Source organism: Miniopterus schreibersii (assembly GCF_964146895.1).
Source record: "Miniopterus schreibersii genome assembly, chromosome: 1".
NCBI classification, from domain to species: domain Eukaryota; kingdom Metazoa; phylum Chordata; class Mammalia; order Chiroptera; family Miniopteridae; genus Miniopterus; species Miniopterus schreibersii.
In genome coordinates this window covers 3,271,275-3,292,792 of record NC_138101.1, presented here as the reverse complement: position 1 = coordinate 3,292,792, position 21,518 = coordinate 3,271,275, and the positions used below count along the sequence as shown (strand labels likewise).

Genomic DNA, 21,518 nt, shown 5'->3' with positions numbered 1-21,518 from the left:
TCCCATGCACCAGGAGGTCAGGGTTCGATTCCCAGTCAGGGCACATGCCCGGGCCGTGGGCTCAATCCCCAGTAGCAGGAGGCAGCCGATCAATGTTTCTCTTTCGTTGATGTCTCTCCCTCACCCTTCTGCTCTCTCTAAAATCAATAAAAACATATTTCAATAAATAGAAGTTACTCATCCCACATAACAAGCCGTGTGGAGGTAGGTGGTTCCCGGCTCAGGGGCTCTGCGATGAGACCAAGGCCCAGGCTCTTCCTTTCTGACCCACGATTCTCAGTGTTAGTTGGTTGCCTCAGAGTCTCAAAGTGGCCCCCGGCCCTCCAGACACCAGATCTGCATCCCAGGACTGAAGAGGAAAACAACAAAGTCTTTGACTTGCACTGAGGCTTCGCCTTCATGTTCGGAAAGGGAAGCCCCCTCCCCCGGCTGACTCCCTAATATTGCATCTGACTGGCTGGGGTCCCACACCCAGCCCTACACCGTCCCTGACCAAGGGAAATAGCACAGGGTGGGGCAAAGGGAGGTTTGCAGTTGTGAGTACATGAAACACAGAGTTTATTCCTGGGTTATTCTTTACTAATTATTGTAGTGTTTTCCGTATGAACAGCTTCAGGCCTACTTTCGCCCCACCCTGTGTTACCGACTGGTTTAAACCGACCACACACTCCCTGCCTCCTCCCCACCAGTCAGGGTTGGGAGTGGCTGGGAGACGGAGCTGGGGCTCCGGGGGGTGGGGGGCACGCAGCATGCGACCTCCCGCTGAGTCCTGTCCCTCCTGCCCGCAGAGGATGCTGCTGGAGGCGGCCGTGGAGAGCGTGTACGTGACCAGCGCCGGCGTGGGCCGGCTCACGCAGGCCTATTACCAGCAGGTTGGGAGGGTCATGCAGGCCCACGAGGACCGCAGACTGGAGCAGCTGCAGACCCTGCAGGGTATGGCACCCCCAGGGGGAGCCCCGCAGCCAGGAGCCGGGCCCGCTCAGAGTTTTCCAAGTTTATTTTTGGAAATCTTCTATTTTTAATGTTTCTCTTGCTTACTTATCCCGTTTTGTCCCCAAAAGCCTCTTTAAAAGGCACTTAAAGAAACACATATATACAGTAAAGCAGGGTTTTTTAAAATAGGTGAATCGGGGCAGTGAGATGGAGTTAGGTGAGGCCCTTACCTGGGACATACTTCGTGGTCATCAGATTTCTACTAAGTGGTGACATGGTTTTGGCTCTGGGCTTCCTGGTGGCCAGAAAGATGGAAACGTCTTCGATTAAAGCTGTTGCAGTGACCGTGAGAACAGGCCGGTGGCCCATCCAGGGCTCCCCAGACCCAGAGAGTTTTCCCCGGGGGCTCTCGTGAAGGGTGACCCTGGGAAACGGCGTGGACAGTACCCCCAAGGCCAGCAGTGGTGTTGTGTATTAATGGACAAATGCCAACTTCTCCAAGGCCACTTTTTGTAACATCCTTCCCTGCCTCGGGCCTCAGAACAGGGTCCCCTCGTTCTCTGGAGGGCCACACCTGGACTGTCCCAGGGCCGGAGGTGGACCTGGCCCGAGATGAGCGCTGGGCAGCGGGCCTGGGGCGGGCTTCTGTGAGCGCGGTCCCTCCCAATGAGCTCAGCTGCGCCCCTGTCTTCCCTCCGTCCTGGGGAATTTGAACCCTAGATTTAAATAAAATCTGGGCCATGCCCAGAAATATGCCAGCCCTACAGACCCTTCATTACGGTTTTCCAGAGTAAGGGTTGGTCTTGCCCAGTGGGAGACAGCCGGGACCGGGTCATTCAGGACCAGGGTGCTCACATCCCCGTTTGAGGCCTCAGTTTCCCCATCTGTGGGACTAGGGTTCAGCCAACCCTCCATGTGCTCAGTTCCTGCTTCCCTGATACCCCAGCTCTGATGTGGGGGTTGCCCAGTGAATGAACTGATACAGTGTAACTGAGCTTAACAGGCCACATTAACGTCTCATTTTTTTCTTCATTCCTCAAATTATTTTTTATTTAAAACTCACAGAATGTCATAGCCCTGGAGACCATCCAGTTAAACCTCCCTCTAGGGCTAGAAAGCTCAGGTCCAGCGAGGTAGGTGGCCTGCTGGACAACTAGTTGCCACACCTGCCTCGCTGTGAGTTAAGTGTGACAACTAGGCAAGTGTCGAAGCAGTTACGTATAGTGACTAGTTAGGTGGGCGGCTAGTTAGGCATGGCAGCTAGGTCAGGGTAGGAGTCCCCTGCACCTCAGGCTTCAGAGGCCAGACTCCCCAGATCCTTGGGAAGCACCCACTTCAGCACCCACATCGGTAAAGGGAGCATCTGTCTCCGTGCCCGCAGCTCTGCGTGTCGGACCGCTCCTCCGCCTGGCGTGGTTTCATGTTTGGGGTGTCCTCTGTGTCACATCTTTCTTACATGCCTCCCTTTCTCCTGGAGCAAGAGCGGGGGCCCAGCGGCTGGAGGCAGAGCACGGTTGCTTTCCTGGGGGCCTGCCCGTCTGCGGCGGAGGCCGCGGCATCCCCCCCCCCAAGGCCCTCCGGGGTGGACCGCTGGGGCCGTGTCAGTGGCACTCCACGGTGTGTCCTGCTGACCTCTGTACCCAGCACCCACCCGGACCCGGCACAGGGTCGGTCCTCAAACATGCGTCTGACTGTCGCGTGTTCGTTTCCAGGGGAGAGAAGGGAAAACTACAAGCTGCGGAAAAAGCAGGAGCTCGGTGACCCTTCGTCGGCGGGCGAGGTGGCGGGCAGAGCTGAGGAAGCCTCCCAAGGCGTCCACCAGAGGTGAGGCCCCCCAGGGCAAGCTGCCCTGCACGTCGCGTGTCTCCCCCAGCCTCGGATGTGGCCTGCAAGGGTCAGCATCCTCGGCTGCCTGGAGGCCCAGCCCTGCCCACTCCTGGCTCCACACACGGCCCTGCCAGGGCCTGGCACAGGGCATGAGCCGTCGGGCATGAGCCGTCAGGCGTGGCCGGGTTTCCTTTCCAGTTCTCAGTGGCGTTCACAGCCCCGACACAGCACCACCCCTCATTCATACCTTGAGGCCCCCAGAAGCAGACCGGGGCCTGAGGACCTGGGGGGGGGGGGGGTTGTTTATGGGTCGTGGCCCCGGAGGTGCAGGGAAGGAGCAGGAAGGGAGGCAGACAGCGTCCCTGCTGCTACCTTACCAGGGACCCGCCGCAGACCACGCAGGTAGCAGGTGACCTCACCGTTCTGCAGGTCAGACGCCTGGGCGGTGCTGCTACTTTCCCCGAGTCGCACGTGGCCAAAATCCAGGCGTGCCCGGGCGGGGCCCTGCTTGCAGGCTCTGGGAAGACTGTCTCGGGCTCGCTCAGGTCATTGGCAGCATCCAGTCTCCTGTAGAACAAGTTCCCTGACGTGGCTGTCAGCTGGGGGTCCCCTTGGCCTCCTAGAGGCCTCTCTCTGGTCCCTGCATGTGGCCCCCACATCCCAAGGCAATGCGTCCTGGTCACACCTGGGCTCTCTTTGCCTGAGGATCTCTCCGCCTTCTTCTGCCACATCTCTTGACTCCAGCTGGGGAAACTTCTCTGATTTAAGGGCTCCGGTGATTGAGGCCACCTGGGTAACACCGGGTTGTTTCCAAATCCCAAAGTCATGCCCTAACCAGGATGGCAAAGTCCCAGTTGCCATGTAACATCTTCACGGGTTTCAGGGATTAGGGCATGGACATCTGAGGACATTGTGTGGCCTCCCAAACTGGAGAAAAGTCAGCACCACCTGTGATAAGGAGGGGTTTCCAGGGCAACTGAGGCCCGGAACACTGACCGCTGCAGTATCACAGCTAATTGTCCCATGCCTGCCCCCTCCCCGCCCCGGCTCAGTGTGGAGCTCCGTGAAGGCAGGGGCTGAGTCTCACCCCTGCAGCTGCAAAACCCAGCACAGAACCCGGCAGGCCAGAGACGCTTTTATGAATGAACAAATAAGTGGATGGGTGGATCGATGGATGGATGATGGGGTCTTGTAGGATGAATAGGAGTTTGCCAGGCAAATAGAAAGAAGAGAGGAAAGATGTCACTGGCAGAAGAGAGGGTGAAGCAAAAGCAAGGTGGAGTTTTGTGCCTCGGGTACTTCATGGGTGGCCGCCTGTGATGCTGAAGGTGGCTGCTGCCTTCGGGTCTAGAAATTCGGCTCCTCTCAGAAAATCAGCCACAAGAGACCGAGAAGGAGGCAGAGAGCAATCCTGGAAGCAGGGTGATGGGATGGAGGAGGCCAGAGAACCGTCAGCTGAGGAAGGGAGGGCATTCACGCAGGCAGGCGAGGGCTCTGCCCCTGAAAGGGGGGCTCTGTTGGGTCAGGGACCCGCTTTCTGCTCAGTCTGTCCACCGCTCGGAGGCATGGGGCTGCCGGTCTCATGATTTCTCATATGCGGCTGCCTGGGAAAGGGGCTTCCTGTTTCACAGGGGAGGGGCTGGGTGATTCTGCAGTTTTCATGATGGGCCCCACCCGGGGTTAAGATCGTTTTCTCACACGAAGATGTCCTTGCAGCTGCAGGACCTCAGGACCCCAGAGGGTCCTCCTGCCCCCCCTTTTTCTGCTCTCTGGCCTGCTGATGTCACCAAGCCACTCCTAGGACCCAGTGAAAAATGTGCAGAGAGAGTCAGTAAACCCCCCGAGTTAATCACTTCTGTGATGAGCCAGCCTGTCGGAGGGGCTCTCCTGTGGCCGCAGTAAGTCCTGGCCACTCTCTCGTGGCTCTGAGCGCTCAAGGCGGCTACGCTATCGGTCACTAATTCGCAGGACGCAGCCCGCCCTGGGGGAAGGTTTGCGCCGGGCCTCTGACCCCCCGCCAGCCAGGGCGGCGCTGACGCCTCGGTTTCCTCCGCCAGGATGCGGGTGCAGCAGGGGAGGTTCCTGGCCCAGTTCACGGCCCACCAGCGCATCCGCCTGGACACCTGGCAGCAGAGGGCGAGAGGCCTGGACCTCCTGGAAGGGCAGCTGGAGACCCAGCTCCAGGTACGAGCTCGGAGACGCCTGGGCGAGGCAGGGATAGCAGAACACCGGCCTTGTGACCAGAGGCCGGCAGTGGGGCCTTTGCGAGGGGCCTGCACTCCCGCTCGGGCCCCCTCCGCCCTGCCGAGTCTCACCGGCTGGTGATGCGTCAGCCTCGTGGATCTGCCGTGAGCCTGGGGGTCCCACGTGTTTGCAGCACCCGGCTCAGGCCAGGCCTGGGCGCCGATCGGTCCTGTCCAGTGAGCGTCTCCCTGGGTGGGGTCGGCAGCTCGTGGGCTATCAGTGTCATTTCGGCGGTGTTGCTGGGGACTGAGGCTTGTTCGTGACGTAGAACGTACCGGAAGCTCAGTGCTTGTGCTAGAAGGTGGGCATCTCATCGCAGAAAATTCATCAGTGTGGGATTATAAAGTGAGGCTGTGAGGCCAATCGATCGCCTTTAAAGAAAACCAGATATTGCAGAGTGGAGGCGGCTGTGAGAGTGTCGGGCCCCGTCAGTATGCGCCACGAATGTGGTATCGATGGTGGTGACAGCAACGAGAATCATGGTGACAGTGGTTAACATTTACTGAGGGCCTGTTATTTTAAATTGTTAAGCCTCGCCTGAGGGGTGAGGATATTTTTCCATTGGTTTTTAGAGAGTGGGAGGGGAGAGAGAGAGAGAAACATCGATATGACAGAGACACATCGATTGGTTGCCTCCCACAGGCGCCCCAACCTGGGCGGGGATCTGACGTGCAAGCCACATACGCGCCCTTGACCAGGAGTCGAACCCATGACCCTCCAGTGAGCAAGAGAGACCCTCCAGTGTCTCTCTAACCACTGAGCTACACCAGCCAGGGCCAGTGAGGGTCTGTGATACACTCACTGGCTGAGAGGGCCACCTGTACCACCTAATGTCTCCAGCCCAGGAGCAGGTTCCTACTAGGATCCCACTTACAAATGGGGAAACTGAGGCTCTGGGAGGTTGAGTCACTGTCCAGGGTCACACTGTTATAAGCCATGGATCCAGGTTTGTGTGGTTAAACCCCAGGGCTGGGAGTTATGAACTGAGACTGGAGTCAGGCAGGAGTGGGTGAGCTCCTGGGCCAGCCGCCGTCACCTCCGTGGCCCTCGTGGCCCGCCTCACCTCAGTGCCCTCGTCTGTAGGATGGGGACCCGTGGCCGGTGTGAGGAGGGGTTACCTGGCAGGAGCTGGTTAACGCTGGCTCCCTCCCTTCCACTGCCTCTGCCCTGCCCCTGACCTCCCTGGAGGCTTCTGGGAAAGTTCTCCACGCCGGGGACATGCCCCTCAGCTGCCCTGGAGGCGTCAGCCCCGTCCTGGTGCAGGGATTCAGAGGGAGGCCTGCTGATCGCCTCGCTTTGCATTCAGGAGGCCGAGCAGAGCTTCATCTCCGAGCTGGCGGCCCTGGCCCGGGTGCCCCTTGCCGAGAGCAAACCGTCCTCGAGTAAGCGTGGACCGTCAGGTAAGTCGTGGGAGGTGGCTGGGAATATGGGTTCCAGTCCCATGGCCGCCACTAACTAGCTATGTGGCCTTGGGCACTGTACTTACCCTCTCTGGGCTTTCCTGTTCTTATCTGTAAATGAGCGGCCTCAGTTAGCTCATCCCTGGGGCCTCCTTGCTCTCCGGGGATCAGTAATTCCAATTCCTGGGCCTGCTGTTCACCAGCCGTGTCTGATCTCTGACTCTGTTTCCCCATCTGCAAAGTGGGGTTATTGACTCCTCTCTCTGCTGGAGATATCAGTGCACCACCAGGTGTGGCAGTGACGGGAAGGTGTGTAAGAATTCACAAGTCTCTTGAAATAAAGTCTGCGTACTGTGGCTGTGACTCAGGTTCCTACGCTTCAAGCGTCTTCCAGTCAGCCAGCTGCTGTGGACACACAGCGGGAGCCTGGCGGCCCTGAGTTCAAATCCCAGCCCTGCCACTTATAGGCTGTGTGGCTAGCGCACTTTACCCCCTGGGCCTCAGTTTCCCTACAAGTTAAATGGGTGTGATAGCAGTAAGATTCTGAGTGTGTGCCTGGCCCAGAGACAGGCTGGGTTGGAGTCAGGCTGAGAAGCTGTCGCTTGCCTGAAGTCACAGAGCCATGTCTGGGTCCCTGTGTCTTCACAGAGAAGCCCCTAAGGACCAAAAAGAAGAAGCCCCCCGTCCGGGACAGAGGAGACCCCGGGGGGCCCAGCAACGACGACCCTGCCTCCGGGGAACACCCCTCAGGACCACTCAGGTACAACAGGGCCCCCGGCTTAGTGCCCGTGGGTGCCTGTGGAGCACCTACAGCGTGCGTGTGAGCCCGGCCAGACCTGGGATCAGAGCCCTGACTGCGTTTCTCCCACACTTCACAGCAAAAGGCTGAGCCCACAGGAAAGTGACGCAGGTGACGGGGAGAATCCTAAGAAGCTACTGAAGAAAAGCAGCAATTTGTAGTTTGAGGCCTGTCCTTGGGGACGGAACCTGAAGACGGTCTGAGTGCACCTGCCCCCGCCCCCCCCCCCCCCGTGAGAAACCTGAGGAGGGACCCGCTGGCCCGGGCGATGGCGGGGTGCCCCGTGCTCACAGGTGGAGAGTGGATGGTGTCAATGTGCCTGAAAAACAGTGAGTGCTGCAGACCCTGCTTCTCCGGACAATCAGACGCGCAGGGTTGGGCACACTCTGAGTTCTGTCTTCGGCTCGGTCCCTCGGGGATCCCTTCTTCCTGGCTCGGTAGTGCCCACCAATGTGCCCTGGTGCCCCCGACCCTGCTTCCCCCAGCGCCAGATGCTCCCTCCAGCCCTGGGCCCCTGCTCTCTGCCTCTTGGGAGTGACGGTGTGGCTGGTGTTTTCTGGGTCAGGACTTTTCTCCTCCATGCTCACCCCCCCCCCCCGTCCCGTGAACCTGGCCACTGACTGCCACAGGGTTCTCACCTGGACCCACTCCCGTCCTGGGATCAGCCAGCAGCGAAGTCCTGGTCACTGGGGGTCTGGGTCCCAGGGCCCCCGACCCAGACACAGAGATGCATGCAGCACCCCCTCCTGAGGAGTGTTTCAGGGTCACTGTTTCCCCGGGGGGTGGCGAGAACGCCCAGAGCTTCCAGACCGGCCCACATAAGTCACTTCCAGGAGAGGTCTCCCCACCCAGAGAGAAAACTGCTCTTTTCATTGAAATCGGGGATTCTCAGCCTCGGTGCTGTGGGCGTTTGGGGTGAGATGGTTTGTTTGGGGAGGGGCCGTCCTGTGCATTGTGGGATGTTCAGCAGTCCCCTGGCCTCTATCCCCTGGATGCCAGTAGCATCCCCAGTGTGACAGCCAAAAACGTCTGCAGACACCGCCCGATGTCCCCTTGGGGCCATCACCCCTCACCTAAGGCCATCCAGGAGGGAGAGCTCAGTGTTTCCACGAATCCGCAGACTATGGGGGGCTCTCGGCTCTGGGAGCCACTGTTTCGGGGATTTTCTTGACCTGCACTTTTCTTTCTTATAACCTATATCAGACTCCTGTAGGCAGGAAAGTGGCTCCTTAACAGAAGTGACCCATGACCACGGCATTGTTTTTAACCTGTCCTCGGCGTCAGCCGGTCCCCGTTTCCAAAGTTAACCACCAGCGCCCTCTCGCGGCAAAATAAATCATTTCCTTATCCTGCAGCATCCTTCACAAGAGTCCTTCCTGCGGCCTTCTGAGGACCTGGTTTGCACAGGAATCACTTTCATTTCTGCCACGGGGGTCCTCCACACAGAGGCCTTCTGCAGGCAGGTGGCTGCCACGTGGGAATGTCTGATGGTGACAAGTCACGGTAAAGGCAGTCCTGCTGGCTGCCTCGGCCTCCGCGGGTCTCGCACAGATGACCGGTTCACTCCCTCGGCCCGCGGGAGTGTCACGGGCCACATGCCCTGGGACCCTTCTTCCCCTGCCCCCAGCTACTGCCCTGCCACTTTGGGGCACTGAACCCCTAATTAACTCTCCAATGACAACACCCCAGGCGGGCCAGTGGGCCATTTATTTTTTCACAAGCTTTGAATTCAGAAATAAGAGCCACAATAAGTCAATTGTTAAGTAAAAATGGGGGTGATTACAAAGGAAAACTGTACAAAACTTTAAAAATCTGAGTGCCCCGTCAACCTCAGAGGGACAAAGACATGGGCCACTGGAAGCAGCCGTCACCCCACGGTCGTTGGCCCTAAACGGGGACAAGAGGCCCCTTTCCGAGTGTGCACCTGGCACGGCCCGGCGTCCAGAGCTGGCCAGAAGGACACACAGACCAGAAAGACATCATGGCCAGTGACACGCAGCACAGAGACCGGGGTTTCCGACACAGGACGCGGATGACACTTCTCCAAGCTCCCTGCCTCTTTGAGGACTCACAGGTCTCGGCAGGGGCGGGGGGCTCCCGTCCAGCGCAGACTGAGGGTGGGGACAAGGGGTAGACGTCTTCGTGTTAAGCGGGGAGCTGCCCTGAGGGCCTGAGGTCTCGGCCTGGCGCCTACGTTGTCCTCGGTCATGCGCCGTGAGACGCGCGCGGACTTGCATACGGAACTCAGCAACATGCATCAACTACCCTAGAACAGCTACGGGTGCAAAGGAGCCACTCGGGAACCACGGGGCCGGGGCGGGGGGGGACAGGACGGGCGACGCCGGGACCGGTGCTCGCGGGGGGGGGGGGGGCGTGGGGAAAGGCGCCGAGCTCGAGTGGGCATCGGCGTGGACACAACTGCGGGGCACGGGGTTGCCAAGCAAACGAACCACACTAGAACCACTTCCTCCTAAACGAAAAAGGGAAGAACAGCATTCGAGGTGTCCCCCATCGTACCGAAAAAAACTATGGGCTTGAAAGACACAGCCGGGGAAGGAGTGGACAGTATTCCCAGAATCCTTCACTCGAGCTCCTCCGCTCCGCCGTCAACCGAGGCTGGTGATGTTGCAGCGGCCCCCAGGGGGCGCCACGATGCGGTGGCCGGTGCGCCTGGGGTTGTTGTCATCTGTCTGGGCACCTGAAAGAGACAGCCGGTCACTTCTGTCCCCAGCTCCGCTTGCTGCCCCTGGGGGCTGGGTCCCTCCCATGTCCCCGGCCTTCAGACGCTGAGCCCTCAGCCCAGTCCGGGCTCACCCCTAGGAAGGCCCCCCGGCCCCCACAGGGCGCGCTGCTTCCTCCTCTGCGCCCCTCAGGCCCTGGGGTCACCCTCTTGCAGCCCTGACCACACTGAGCTCTTTCTTGTCTGGCTTCACGTTCTTGAGGCAGGTGGGCAAACATGAATTGAGGACCTACTGCGTGCAGGCACAGACTCGGTGCTTTAACATAGGCTGTTGAGCTCAGAGCACAAGATATACTACCAAAGGGGTGTTTTTACTCCCAATTCACAGGTGAGGAATTTGGAGGACACACCTAAAGGGCGGGGAAGCCTGAGGTCGGCACTGACTGGTTTGTATCCAGAACCTGATCCTACCACAAGGTCAGAACCCGCGGTCAGAACCCTGGGCACAGGGCCAGCGCTCCAAAGGCCTGTATGTGCTGTGCTTGGGCTGCATGTGTGTGCAGACGTGTGTGTGTGCGTGTGTGTATGTGTGAACTACTCAGACTTCAAATCACTCGCCTCATTTGCAATGGGCAGATCTGGAGGGGGGAATCACATTTTTTAAAATTTTAAATCTGCAAAGCCAACCATCATCCTAATCTCACACCTCTTGCAGTTAAATAAAGATGTAAAGTTCCAGCACCAAGCCCAGCGCCTGCTGCTCAGGAGTATGCATTAAACGGATAAACAGCAGACAGTAGATGATGCCGGGAAGAGGGGTGTTGCAGGGAAAATTCCCTCGAGTCAGGAGACGGGTTCTGGGACGAGCCATGCCTGCAGTTTGGGTCATTTGGAATCACACACGCCCTCCCCTCCCCGCTCGGCCTCACTTCCATTTCTGTAAAGTAAGAGTAGAGGCCCCTCCACCTGTGACGTGATGTGATCTGGGTGAGCCGCTAGGAATATTTTTAAAATTGATTTGAGAGAGAGAAGGGGAGAGAGAGAAATAGAAACACTGATGAGAGAGAAACACCCATGGGTTGCCTCCTGCACGCCCCGGACTGGGGATCCAGCCCGCACACAACCCAGGCATGTGCCCTGACTGGGAATCGAACCGGTGACCTCCTGGTGGCTGGACGACACTCAACCAACTGAGCCGCACCAGCCGGGCGGCCACTAGGAATTTGGATTTGAGCACTGACTGATTTTCTCTCGTTTCACTGGCAGACAGTGTATCTTCCTGGTAATTCAAGCATCTCCTAAGGGCCCCGAAATTGAGCCTCCGCTTACTACCTTTGACCCTCATAGTCCCCTGGACCTTCCCGGTTACTTGTCAGGTTCTCTGAAAATACCCGCTGGACAAAAGGATGCCAGTGTGATAAATCATGCTACACCTTGACGGCACGTCACGCAGATGTGTGAGAGGACACGTGTGACGTTGTTCCTGGTGTCGGGAAGCACAGATGCTGTTGGTAGCAAATGAAGTCACCTGTGCCACTGCTGTGAGGCTGGCACGGGCGGGGCTGGGGCCCCGGAGAGCCAGGGAGGCATTGGCCCTCCCCAGCAGGGGTCACGCAGGCGGTAGCCAACGGATGTTTCTCTCTCACATTGACGTTTCTCTCTCTCCCTCTCCCTTCCTCTCTCTCTAAAATCAATAAAAACATAAAGAAAACCTTTTTAATACTAGTTACCTGTGAATATTAGGATCACGTCCATGTAAAAGGAGCTCTTGCACGAAAGGCTCCTGGGAAGGGAGAGGGACTGGACTGGGGGACCCCCGATCCACGTCCCCATCACGTAATCACTGAGCTAGACACTCCCCGAGTGGAGGGAAGGCCTGTCACCCCCCACGCTGACGTCCCATCTTCTCTCTGCCACCCCCCCCCCCACTAACGTTTCCCCTTTTCTGCTTCGATGTCCTTCCTTCCTGCTGGACCGGGGGCAGCAAACTAGGGCCCCTGACAAAACTCAGCCCACCTCCTGTTTCTTATAGTCCGTGACTTAGGAATCGTTCTCACATTTTTAAATCGCTGCATTTTAACAGCCATTTCATCTTATAACATGTTGGTGTGCAGAGCCTAAAGTATTTACTACGGGCCCATCAATAAACAGCCTGCTGACCCCGGGAAGAGACGGAGGGCTGTCTTAACTCGTCACTGTGTTCCTAGGACCCACCACGGCCTGCAGCACAAGCTTTTTGTGTTATTTGGCGGGAGGATCCCAATTCGATGTGCCCACCGTGTGCAGCCTCCCCCCTGTGGTGACCTTGTGGACCGTCTGTCCCTGGGGCCTTTACAGCGTTGGCAGGACCAGGCCAACCAACTTCAGATTTTGTCCACACAGGTCTTGAGCACCAAGCCCTGGCTGTTGGACGCTGAATTTCCCGAGGGCTCGATTTCCTCTTTAAAGAAACAGGAGTAGTATCGCTCTACGCACAGGGCTGTCGTGAGGACGAAATAGTCACGAGGCCCCGCAGCGTGATAAACTGCAGTGAAGGGGCAGGCGGAAGACGGGCCCAGTGGGCAGACGGGGCTACTGCGTCCCCACTCCCGGGAACGGTGTAAAGGTGACCCTCGTGTAACTGAGGATGAGCCAGTTTCTATGTAGACTCTGCACAGGCCAGGGTCAGGCATCCCTATGCCGCCCCCACGGGCCTCTGGGCTTTCTGACCTCCCCCTGGCCCACTCCGCCCCACCCAGAGGAGAGGTGGAGGGGATGCCCCGTCCCCTCCTCAGGTGCCTGAGGCCGTGAGGTCATTTCCCGGGGGGTGCAGCCCCTGGCGACCGCCAGGGAGTGGAGCCCCGGCTGCTGGGTCCCTACCTGATAAGCTGAAGTTGGACTGGTGGAGGTTCCTGAAGGGCGGAGGCTGGTGTTTGGAAGGCGAGGATTTGGCAGAAGGAGCGGGAGTTGCATATTTGGGTGTAGCTGGCACCTCGTATACGGGGCCGTCGTACATGCCCCTGGGGACCCCTTGTAATCCAGAGACCTAAACAGGGAGAGGGGGACCAGTGATGGGCCAGGTGCACGCGCCTTCTCGTTCAGAGCCCTGCGGGCAGGACAGTGACCTGAGGTCACCTCGGGGGGACAGACACACACACACACACACACCCCACAAGCTACCTAACTCCACATACACACGTGCGCCCCTCCCTTCAGTCTGCAAAGCCCTGGGACCCCCACGGTGTGGTTCTGACTCCAGCCCTGAGGTGGGGGACAGTGTCACAGCTCGGGTGACACATGAGCAAAGGGAGGCTCGCAAGGCTGTGATGTCTGCGGACGCTGCCCACCAGGGGCCCTGGGCGCCCACCTTGCTCCTGATCCTGACGCGCTGGTAGAGGTACTCGGGGAAAGGCTTCCGCGGGATGAAGCGGCCCATGCCCTTGTTGACGTTGATGCTGCCGTCCTCGAAGACGATCTTGCCCTGGCTGATGACCACCAGCGGGGAGCCGTGGCACTCCATGCCTTCAAAGATGTTGTACTCCACCGCCTGCGGGCGAGAACCACGCTGCGCCCTCACAGCTTCCTGCCGGCCACGTGGGCCCAACGGTGACCCTACTCAACCTCAGATCACGGGCATTTCCCAGGGTTCTTCTGAAGACGCCTTCTTCAGGGCTGTGTAATATTCCACCGCACTCTTCCATCTGCATAACCAACCCCTGGCTACTGGGCATTTAGGTGGAGGGTGGTTTTCTATAATCAAACTAATATGGTCTGAGGCGTCATACATGTGAATGGGGCCCCTGGGGTTAGGCCACAGGCTGCTCTGTGACAGACATTTCTGTGTCGTTTTAAACATATTTTTTTTCTTTAGGAGAGGGTAGTTGTCTAAAATTGAACCATTCGGTCAAGGACATACGCTCTCTACGGCACCCATGGTCTGTTGGCAAATTAGACTCCGGAGGCTTCAGACTGACTGACAGTACATGGGCCCCGGGGAGACCCCTCAAGATTTCATGTCTATGAATCCCCTGCAGCTCTGCGGAAGGTCATGTTTATATTTTCTTTCTTTCTTTCTTTTTTTTCCCTTTCTTTTTTGCTAATTTGAAAGACAAAACATTTCCTGCAAACACACATTCCTTTTCAGTTTTCCTAAAGCGAATGCAGCCAGCACCAGCCGGCTGCTTTTGATTATTTAAAAAGTAGGTCCTGTATATGGTAAAGAAATTCAAAAGATACAAAATGTATGCGAGCCTTGGCCGGCGAGCCCAGTGGTCAGAGCACCAGCCCCCACAACAAAGGGTCTCAGGTTCAATTCCCGGCCAACGGGACGTACCTTGTTTGCAGGTTCGATCCCCAGCCCTGGTCGGGGCACATGCAGGAGGCACCCAATTGATGTGTCTGTCTCACATTGATGTCTGTCTGTGTCTCTCTCTCTCTCCCCCCTCACACCTCCCCTCTCTAAAAATCAATAGAAAAAATATCTTGGGTGAAGATTAACAACAACAAAAGAAGTCAGGGGCATGTAAGACACAAAGTGCAGAGAAACCTCCCGCCACAGGCTCAGGGCCTGGACCCCGGGGAGCAGGCCCCCTGGGCTGCGCAAAGCCCGGTGGCCCCAAGTCCAGCCCTTCCCCCAGCTGCCCGTCAGCAGTGGACACGAAGCAGGAGGTTAAACCAGATCGAATCCCCTGCAGCTCAGTAACTGAACCGGAGGAACAATCTTGGGGCGCGTGCTTCCCCTCCGAGCCTGAGAACCCGCGCGTCTGCGGGCAAGAGTGGGGGGGGGGGGGATGGACAGACAGACAGCACGTCTCACAGCCGCCCGGCGGGCCTGCTCGGACCCCGGCCCTCGGCTGCAGAGGCGCCGAGTGGCTGAGTCACACGGACACCAGGCCTCACCCAGCCGGGAGCCTCGCAGTCCTTCTGCCCCGAGGTCCCTGAAACGCCTGCAGAGCAAGACACCCACCCGGCCCCGGGGCGAGCGTCCCGGTGAACCAGGCCTTACCGACTTGTGACTCTTGGCCGTGATGGTCTTCACCTTGTCGGGGTCCCAGATGACCACGTCGGCGTCCGAGCCCACGGCGATCCGCCCTTTCCTGGGGTACAGGTTGAAGATCTTGGCTGCATTGGTGCTGGTGACAGCGACAAACTGGTTTTCGTCCATTTTGCCAGTAGCCTGAAGGTGAGACCCACCGATGAGACCACCCGTAGTAGGGCCGGGAGAAGGCAGACAGGCAATGCCCCGAACCTGCATGGGGGCCCTTGGGAGAACTTTCCCCTCCCCCGGCTGGGAGAGCTCCGGGCCCCATTAGGGCGGCACCCGAACCAAGCGCTCACAGGTTCGCGGGTACCCGCATAGTAGCGTCACAGGGTCCTGCCAGGGTCTGGGCCCAACGTTACTAGAAAGGAACAAGTTTGGCCCTAGCCAGTGTGGCTCAGTGGTAGTGTCAGCCTGCACACCGAAGGGTCCTGGGTTCAATTCCTGGTCAAGAGCATGTACCTGGGTTGCAGGTTCGATCCCCTGGCCCCAGTCTGGACACAGGCAAGAGACAACCAATCCACGTCTGTCCGACTCTCTCTCTCTGCCTCGTTCTCTCCCTCCCTCCCTCCCTTCCACGCTCTCTAAAACAAAGCAATGGAAAAAATATCCTCGGGTGAGCATTAACTAAAGAAAAAAATACCTTTGGTTTTAAGTCAGTGAAAGTCACCTTTACAGGAACTAAAATATGGTTACAAACAAAACCTATACCACTTCTAAGGAGCCACAGCTGCCACTGACGGCTGCCACGGCTGCCAGTGTGGAGGGCCACAGGCAGGTGCTGCCTCCTTCAGAGTCCCCGTTGCTCAGGGGCCCTTCCCATGCGCTCTGCTTCGGCCTCCAAGACAGACAGGAAGGAGAGCGAAGGACCAGGATGCACTGCCTTCTAGAATGTTCCTGGGGGGAGAGATGGGGTGCAGCCTTACCACCGCCTTGTCCCAGACGACGGTCATGCGCTCCTCGATCCCGTTGACGCCCTCGGGGATCAGGGTGAAGTTGTCCTTGCCCACTGCCTTCTGGGCAGTGCTATAGGGACAGTGGCCACTACCGGTGACCTGCAGGTCTCCACTGGTGAGAACAAAACCAGGGTGGGGTTCAGGGCTAAGCTCAGATCGAAGGGCAAACCCCGACGTTGGACACTCGACATGGGCTCTAACTGAAAACCCCACAGAGATTCTGGGGAGGGGTTTGGGGCACATCACGGGCACTAGTAAGCAACGTGCAAAGGCCCTGTGGCCGTGGGTGTCTTGCTGAAAGCTGGAAGGAGCCCTAGACACAGGGAGAAGGTTCTAGGTTAGTGTGGGCTCTGGGTTGGGCTGGTTACGGCTCCCCAGGCAAGACTCCTCTTCCTCGCCTGGGACAGGAATCCAGCCAGAAGAGGGCCAGGCTTTCTTACCCTAAAATACTCTGGTCCTAGGACAGCTGGGCCGAGGAGGGGAGGACCCTTCACCCTTTGCCCCCCAAATCCCTGAACTCCCTCCCCGCTCTCACCAGGCCAGCAGGGAGGTCAGGTAGTCGGGCGTGGTCGGGTCTGGGCTCAGGGGAGGGGAGGTCACGAAGGCTGCCGCCTTGGCCCAGTTCTTGCTCCAGTAATGGGTGCCGTCGGTCCCCAGGCTGGCAGCAATGGGCTCACCAAAAACGAGGGGACCTTGGGGACAAGCACAAACACACGTGGTTAAGAGCGAAGGGTCTCCAGTGGGAGATACTGATGCAAAAAGTAGGTCTCAGGCTGCAGAAAATAAATCGGCCAAAGGTAATAAATGGTCTATCCTTCCAGGCTTCACCGGAGACCCCCAGCCCCAGGCACCCAGCACCCGCTGGGCCACTCAGCCAGCTCTTTGGTGGTGCTGTTAGTATTCGGACAGGACTCTCTCCTGTTACAGATCCGTCTACCGAGGCAGAGACATGCTCTGCGGTCTCGGGTCCTGCCAGGAGCAGATCCTCAAGGAGCCAAGTTCATTATATTTGGGAGGTGATTCCAGGACACACTGGCTGGGGACTGCGGACGTAACATACAGGGACAAAGAAGCCAGAAAAGGTGAGTGATCACCAAGTCATGGCTGTGGGCACCTGCAGCTCAGTGCACGGGGACCCCTGGGAGGCTGTGACTGGCCTCAGAGCTGTCCCACCCAGGGCCAGGGAGCGGGGCTGTGCATCCCACCCAGGGCCTCCTGAGGGCGCAATTTCCCAAATTCCACCCGCCTTCCAGGGAGGGGTCAGGCGCACCTCTGCCAGAACGGTCTTGGCACGAGAGACAGACGCTAACAGCCACTATGATCACCCAGCCACACTGAGGCTCAGACGCCGTCACCCAAGGTCACACAGGGCCCAGGGCACCCAGGAATCACCTAAAACTGGCCACACGTCTGTGTTCTGCCGCCATCCCATCTCCCTTTCCAACTGCAGGGAGCCCGGGGTGGGGGGAGGCTCAGGCTCCCGGCAATGGCAGCGAGTCTGCGGGCAGGGCCTCCATCCCATCAGTGACCTTGACCCCACTGGACACCCCTCCCTGCAGACTGGGCCCCGCGGGCGGCCGGCGCGGGGCTGCGCACCTTTCTTCCTGGCCAGGGCGATGATGTCGGCCGCGCTCTTGCTCATGACCTTGGTGATGTACACGGGGCAGTTGATCCGGCCGGCGATGGTGATGGCGCGGAACACGGCCTCGGCCTCCAGCTGGGGGCACAGCAGATCCACGGTCACGGGAGGGGTGGAGGGCAGCCGCCGCCCACCCCGAGAGCCCGGGGCTCTCCCTGCCCAGAGTCCTCTGACCCTCCTCACGTGCGGTCAGAGGAAAACCTACTGTCTCAAAGGCGGAAAAGACTAGATTTTAACAAAAGAAAGAGCCCTGGCCGGTGCGGCTCAGTGGGTTGGAGCGTCACCAGCCTGTGCACTGAAGGGTCACGGGTTCGATTCCCGGTCAGGACACACACCCAGGCTGCAGGTTCAGTCCCCAGCAGGGCACATAGGGGAGGCAACTGATTGATGTTTCTCTCCCCCTCCCCGCCTTCCCCTCTCTCTAGAATCAATGAAAAGTGAGCCTATCCTCAGGTAAGGATTAAAAAGCAAAAGGTACCAGGCTGGGCGTGGCTCAGCGGTTGAGCGTCGACCTAGGATCCTAGGCGATCAGGGTTCGATTCCCAGTCAGGGCACATGCCCAGGTTGTGGGATCGATCAATGACTCTCTCATCATTGATGTTTCTAGCTCTCTCTCTCCCTCTCCCTTTCTCTCTCTGAAATCAATAAAGATATATTTGAAAAAAAAAAAAAAGAGCGTTAAGCCGAATTGTATTTGGTTCTTATGCCACATGGTCTGCTAGGAGGAGATACACAGGGTCCTGCTGCGGGTGGCTGGCACCAGCAGTGGCGACCGCATCCACCTGATGTAAGTCTGTGGCCCCCGCCTGCGGGTCTGTCCTAGCTCCTCAGGGACCAGGAACAAGCAGCTCGTGGGCTCATGTGTGGAGCCCCTGGGGGAGGAGCCCCTGGGGGAGGGGCCTGTCTACTGTGTTGTGTCCCCAGGTGTCCGGCACAGGGCCAGGGCCAGGCCCAGAGCAGAAATCCCGAGGACGGATACGATCTGAAGACGACACAGGGAACATCCTCAACTCAAAGGCTGCTAGGGTGCCCTGCTTGTCTTCCTCTGTCCCCTACACACACACATGCACACACATGCTCATACATACCTGCACAGGCACACTTGTGCACACGCACACACACACACACACTCTGCCACTCCCAGGGGGATTCATCAGGGACACGGCGGGCAGCGGGCAGGGGCAGCCATTTCATAGGCACGAAGCCTGGGACGTGTGGCTCCACTTTCTTATCTCAAATATGCAGTTTGGACTCTGGACTGTCCGTGGGGCCCTGGTATGAGTGTCCAGACTTCCCGGGCTCTGGGGGCAGAGCCTCTCCCTGGCTCCTCTGATTGACCTGCAGGCCCCAGGGCTCCCAAGTGCAAGGGCAGACCCTGAGGAGGGACCTGTGCTGGGATGCTCATGCAGGGGGCATGGCAGGGAGCAGGGGCTCTGGCCGGGCTGTTCCAGCTGGAACAGCATCAGGCAAGCTCAGCGGTGTCAGAGTCCCACCAGGTGCAAGGCCCCTTTACCTCCTCGGGTCTGCTCAGAGCGTGGCCCTCGGGACCCGTGATGCCCATCTCTAAGATCCGCTTTTGTTCCTGCGAGAAAGAAAGTCAGCGGTGACAACGTCAGAGCGGGGAGAGGCCAGTCCTCCAACCCCCGCTGCCTTAGACAGGTGAACAGCTGAGGACCAGGGGGTGCAGGGCTCGAACTTGGGCTGCGGCGACCCAGTGCTCCCTGCTCCTCCAGCACACCTGCCCACCTTCCCTCTGCAGCCCCAGACAACTGCGTCCCCACCTGCTCTCTGTGCAGCCCCCGGGCCAGCGAGAGGAAGCCGGGGGTAACAAGTGAGCCTCAGGGACCAGCCGCGCCCTCCCAGCCCCGGGGCCTCCCCCGCAGGCCTCTCCCGGGACGACGGGGTGCGTGGGGGGTGCACAGACACGGACATCAAAGCCCCCCGAGCTGGGAGCCCGGCTCCAGGACGCACCCTCTCTGTGACTCTGGGCGGGCTGGTCCAGCCTCAGTCTTCTCTTCCTTACACTGGGGACAGGAGCACCTGCCTCCCGAGTCCCCGTGAACGGAGCAGGAAGCACGTGTACCACCTGGCGCCCCACCCGCTGTGTCCTCAGGGCCCATCGCCTGGCGGCGACTCGCCCGATCCCCACGCAGGCTCCCCTTCCAGGTGCCCGCCCATCCCCCCCGCAGGCCGCCTCTCCCCCAAGCCTGTCACATAACCTTGAAATGGTTCCCTGAGCTCATGGCCCAGATTCAAGCCCGTTTGCTCCGAGGCTTTCTTGCCCCAGGAATGCTTTCATTTCTCCCCAAAAGAATTATTTTTAGTTTGCCCAGATGTCAGCTATGCGGCTGCTAATTTTAACTCCCGCAGTTCCTGTACCAGCGTCCTTGCGGGGAGCCCCGGGCCGTGTCGCCCGTGAAAAATCCCCACTCCCCACTGTGTCCACGGCTAAGGAGCTTGGGCGTGTGACAGGAACGTGAACTGGAAACAATTTCACGATCCAACGGCTGCGGTGGATCTAAGTGAACCACCAAATAATTTCGGCTACTGAAGATGATGGTGACAGAGAGTTTATGATGCGGACAGATCCCTGTGCAGGATCGTTTAAATGTCAGTCACTCTTTTTGTTGGAAGGAAGGGGGGGGCAGACTGGGGTGGAAGGGGCAGGAACGCACACCACTCACCTGAGCTATCAAATCTCCGTTTTCCGCGTGGACCAGGATTACAGCTCCCAGCCCCTTCAGGAAGGTGAAGGCTTCGTAGAGCTAAGGAGGGGCACACGGGTGGGGTGAGACGATGCCAAGCAGGGTCCTCGGCACAGAAGGGTCCTCTGCTCCCACTGCCCTCCCTCCCCGCCCAGCAGAGCCCGCGCAGGCCGCTCCGTCCCAACCGATGGAAGGCCTTGTTCAAGGACAAGTGAGCCTCGGGAAGGATCTGCCCTTGACCCCAAGGAGGCGGAGGTGGGGCAGAACTGGTCAAAGTCACAGCACACAGCACGGCAGGCCTGCGCCCTCGGTCTCAGTGCCCGGCCTGACCCCCTGGCTCTCTGTCTGGATTTGCTCCATCGTGGCGCCTTCTGGTGGCGACCGCGGAGACGTCCTTTTTAGTTTTACTGAACCGATGTAACTAGACCTGCTGAGCCTGTCCTGAAGCCACCCACACTCCCCGGGAGACCTGCAGCTCTTCACGAGGTTGTAAGCCATGTCCCAGGCCACAGTGGGTGGCGGAGGGGCCGTGTGCTCCAATGGCTCTAATACCCGGACAGCATACAGCCTGCCCGGCATCACCGACTGGCCAACACGGGCTCTGCCCACCACCCAGCTCCTCCCACCCACGAAGGAGCTGCAACCCCACCCTCACACGGGTGAGACCAGCGCCACCCTGTTCCCTCCCCGGGGCTCTCGAATCCTGACTGCTTTCCACGTGTGCAAGACACGCCCTCCCCCCGGGGGCTTTCAGGGGCAGGGAGCGGGGACGAGGCACTGGGAGGCCTGCAGCACTTGAGGACCGGCATTACCTGAAGTCCACTGGACTCCCCTATAACCGGGGCTGCGGGGGAGCAGACAGGAGCAGGTGTGCAGGGGACCTACCTGGCTATCAGACATCTGGTAGAGATCCTTATAGGCCATGTAGACTTGGAAGGAGTTGACGCCTGTTCAAGGGAAACAGAAAAATGCATTTAAGGAAAGCAAAGCAGGCCTCTCCTGTACATCGACAAGCACAGTACAGAGCGGAAACGGACAGGGTGGAAAGGCGACACCGGGATTCACAGCGGGGGCACCGCCCAGCCGAGTCCAAACAGGCTGTGAGCAAATGAACTGCTTTTTATCAGTTGTGGTAAAACACACGGAGCATAAAATCTGCCATCTTAACCTGTCGACGTAAGAAATGACCAAACCCGTAGAGAATTTTTATGGGTTTATTCGAGTCGCAGTGACGACACAGGATGGGGAAGCAAGATCTCAGGTGCACCCAAATCTGTCATCACTTCAGCTCAAATAAACTTATAAAAATTCTCTACAG

At 58.6% G+C, this 21,518-nt stretch overlaps 3 protein-coding genes across 5 annotated transcripts in view; 2 read left to right on the top strand and 1 right to left on the bottom strand.

Annotated features, from left to right (window-relative positions):
- Positions 1 to 8,555, top strand: part of EVC (EvC ciliary complex subunit 1) — a gene marked incomplete at its 5' end in the record, with an annotated part of 39,804 nt that extends 31,249 nt beyond the window's left edge. For both annotated transcript variants that reach the window (XM_081155367.1, XM_081155368.1), the window contains 6 exons: positions 789 to 933; positions 2,646 to 2,757; positions 4,818 to 4,944; positions 6,311 to 6,404; positions 7,053 to 7,164; positions 7,283 to 8,555. In XM_081155367.1, the coding sequence (XP_081011493.1) occupies positions 789 to 933; positions 2,646 to 2,757; positions 4,818 to 4,944; positions 6,311 to 6,404; positions 7,053 to 7,164; positions 7,283 to 7,364 (672 nt within the window). In that variant the 3' untranslated portion in view covers positions 7,365 to 8,555. The remainder of the gene's footprint in view (positions 1 to 788; positions 934 to 2,645; positions 2,758 to 4,817; positions 4,945 to 6,310; positions 6,405 to 7,052; positions 7,165 to 7,282) is intronic.
- STK32B (serine/threonine kinase 32B) overlaps positions 1 to 21,518 on the top strand; it is a 616,411-nt gene that overhangs the window by 258,414 nt on the left and 336,479 nt on the right. The window lies entirely within an intron of this gene.
- CRMP1 (collapsin response mediator protein 1) overlaps positions 8,889 to 21,518 on the bottom strand; it is a 39,319-nt gene continuing 26,689 nt past the window's right edge. For both annotated transcript variants that reach the window (XM_081155385.1, XM_081155386.1), the window contains exons 5-14: positions 21,086 to 21,147; positions 20,180 to 20,260; positions 19,009 to 19,077; positions 17,453 to 17,573; positions 16,392 to 16,548; positions 15,827 to 15,968; positions 14,868 to 15,038; positions 13,230 to 13,409; positions 12,743 to 12,908; positions 8,889 to 9,901 (exon numbers count right to left, since the gene is read on the bottom strand). In XM_081155385.1, the coding sequence (XP_081011511.1) occupies positions 9,810 to 9,901; positions 12,743 to 12,908; positions 13,230 to 13,409; positions 14,868 to 15,038; positions 15,827 to 15,968; positions 16,392 to 16,548; positions 17,453 to 17,573; positions 19,009 to 19,077; positions 20,180 to 20,260; positions 21,086 to 21,147 (1,241 nt within the window). In that variant the 3' untranslated portion in view covers positions 8,889 to 9,809. The remainder of the gene's footprint in view (positions 9,902 to 12,742; positions 12,909 to 13,229; positions 13,410 to 14,867; positions 15,039 to 15,826; positions 15,969 to 16,391; positions 16,549 to 17,452; positions 17,574 to 19,008; positions 19,078 to 20,179; positions 20,261 to 21,085; positions 21,148 to 21,518) is intronic.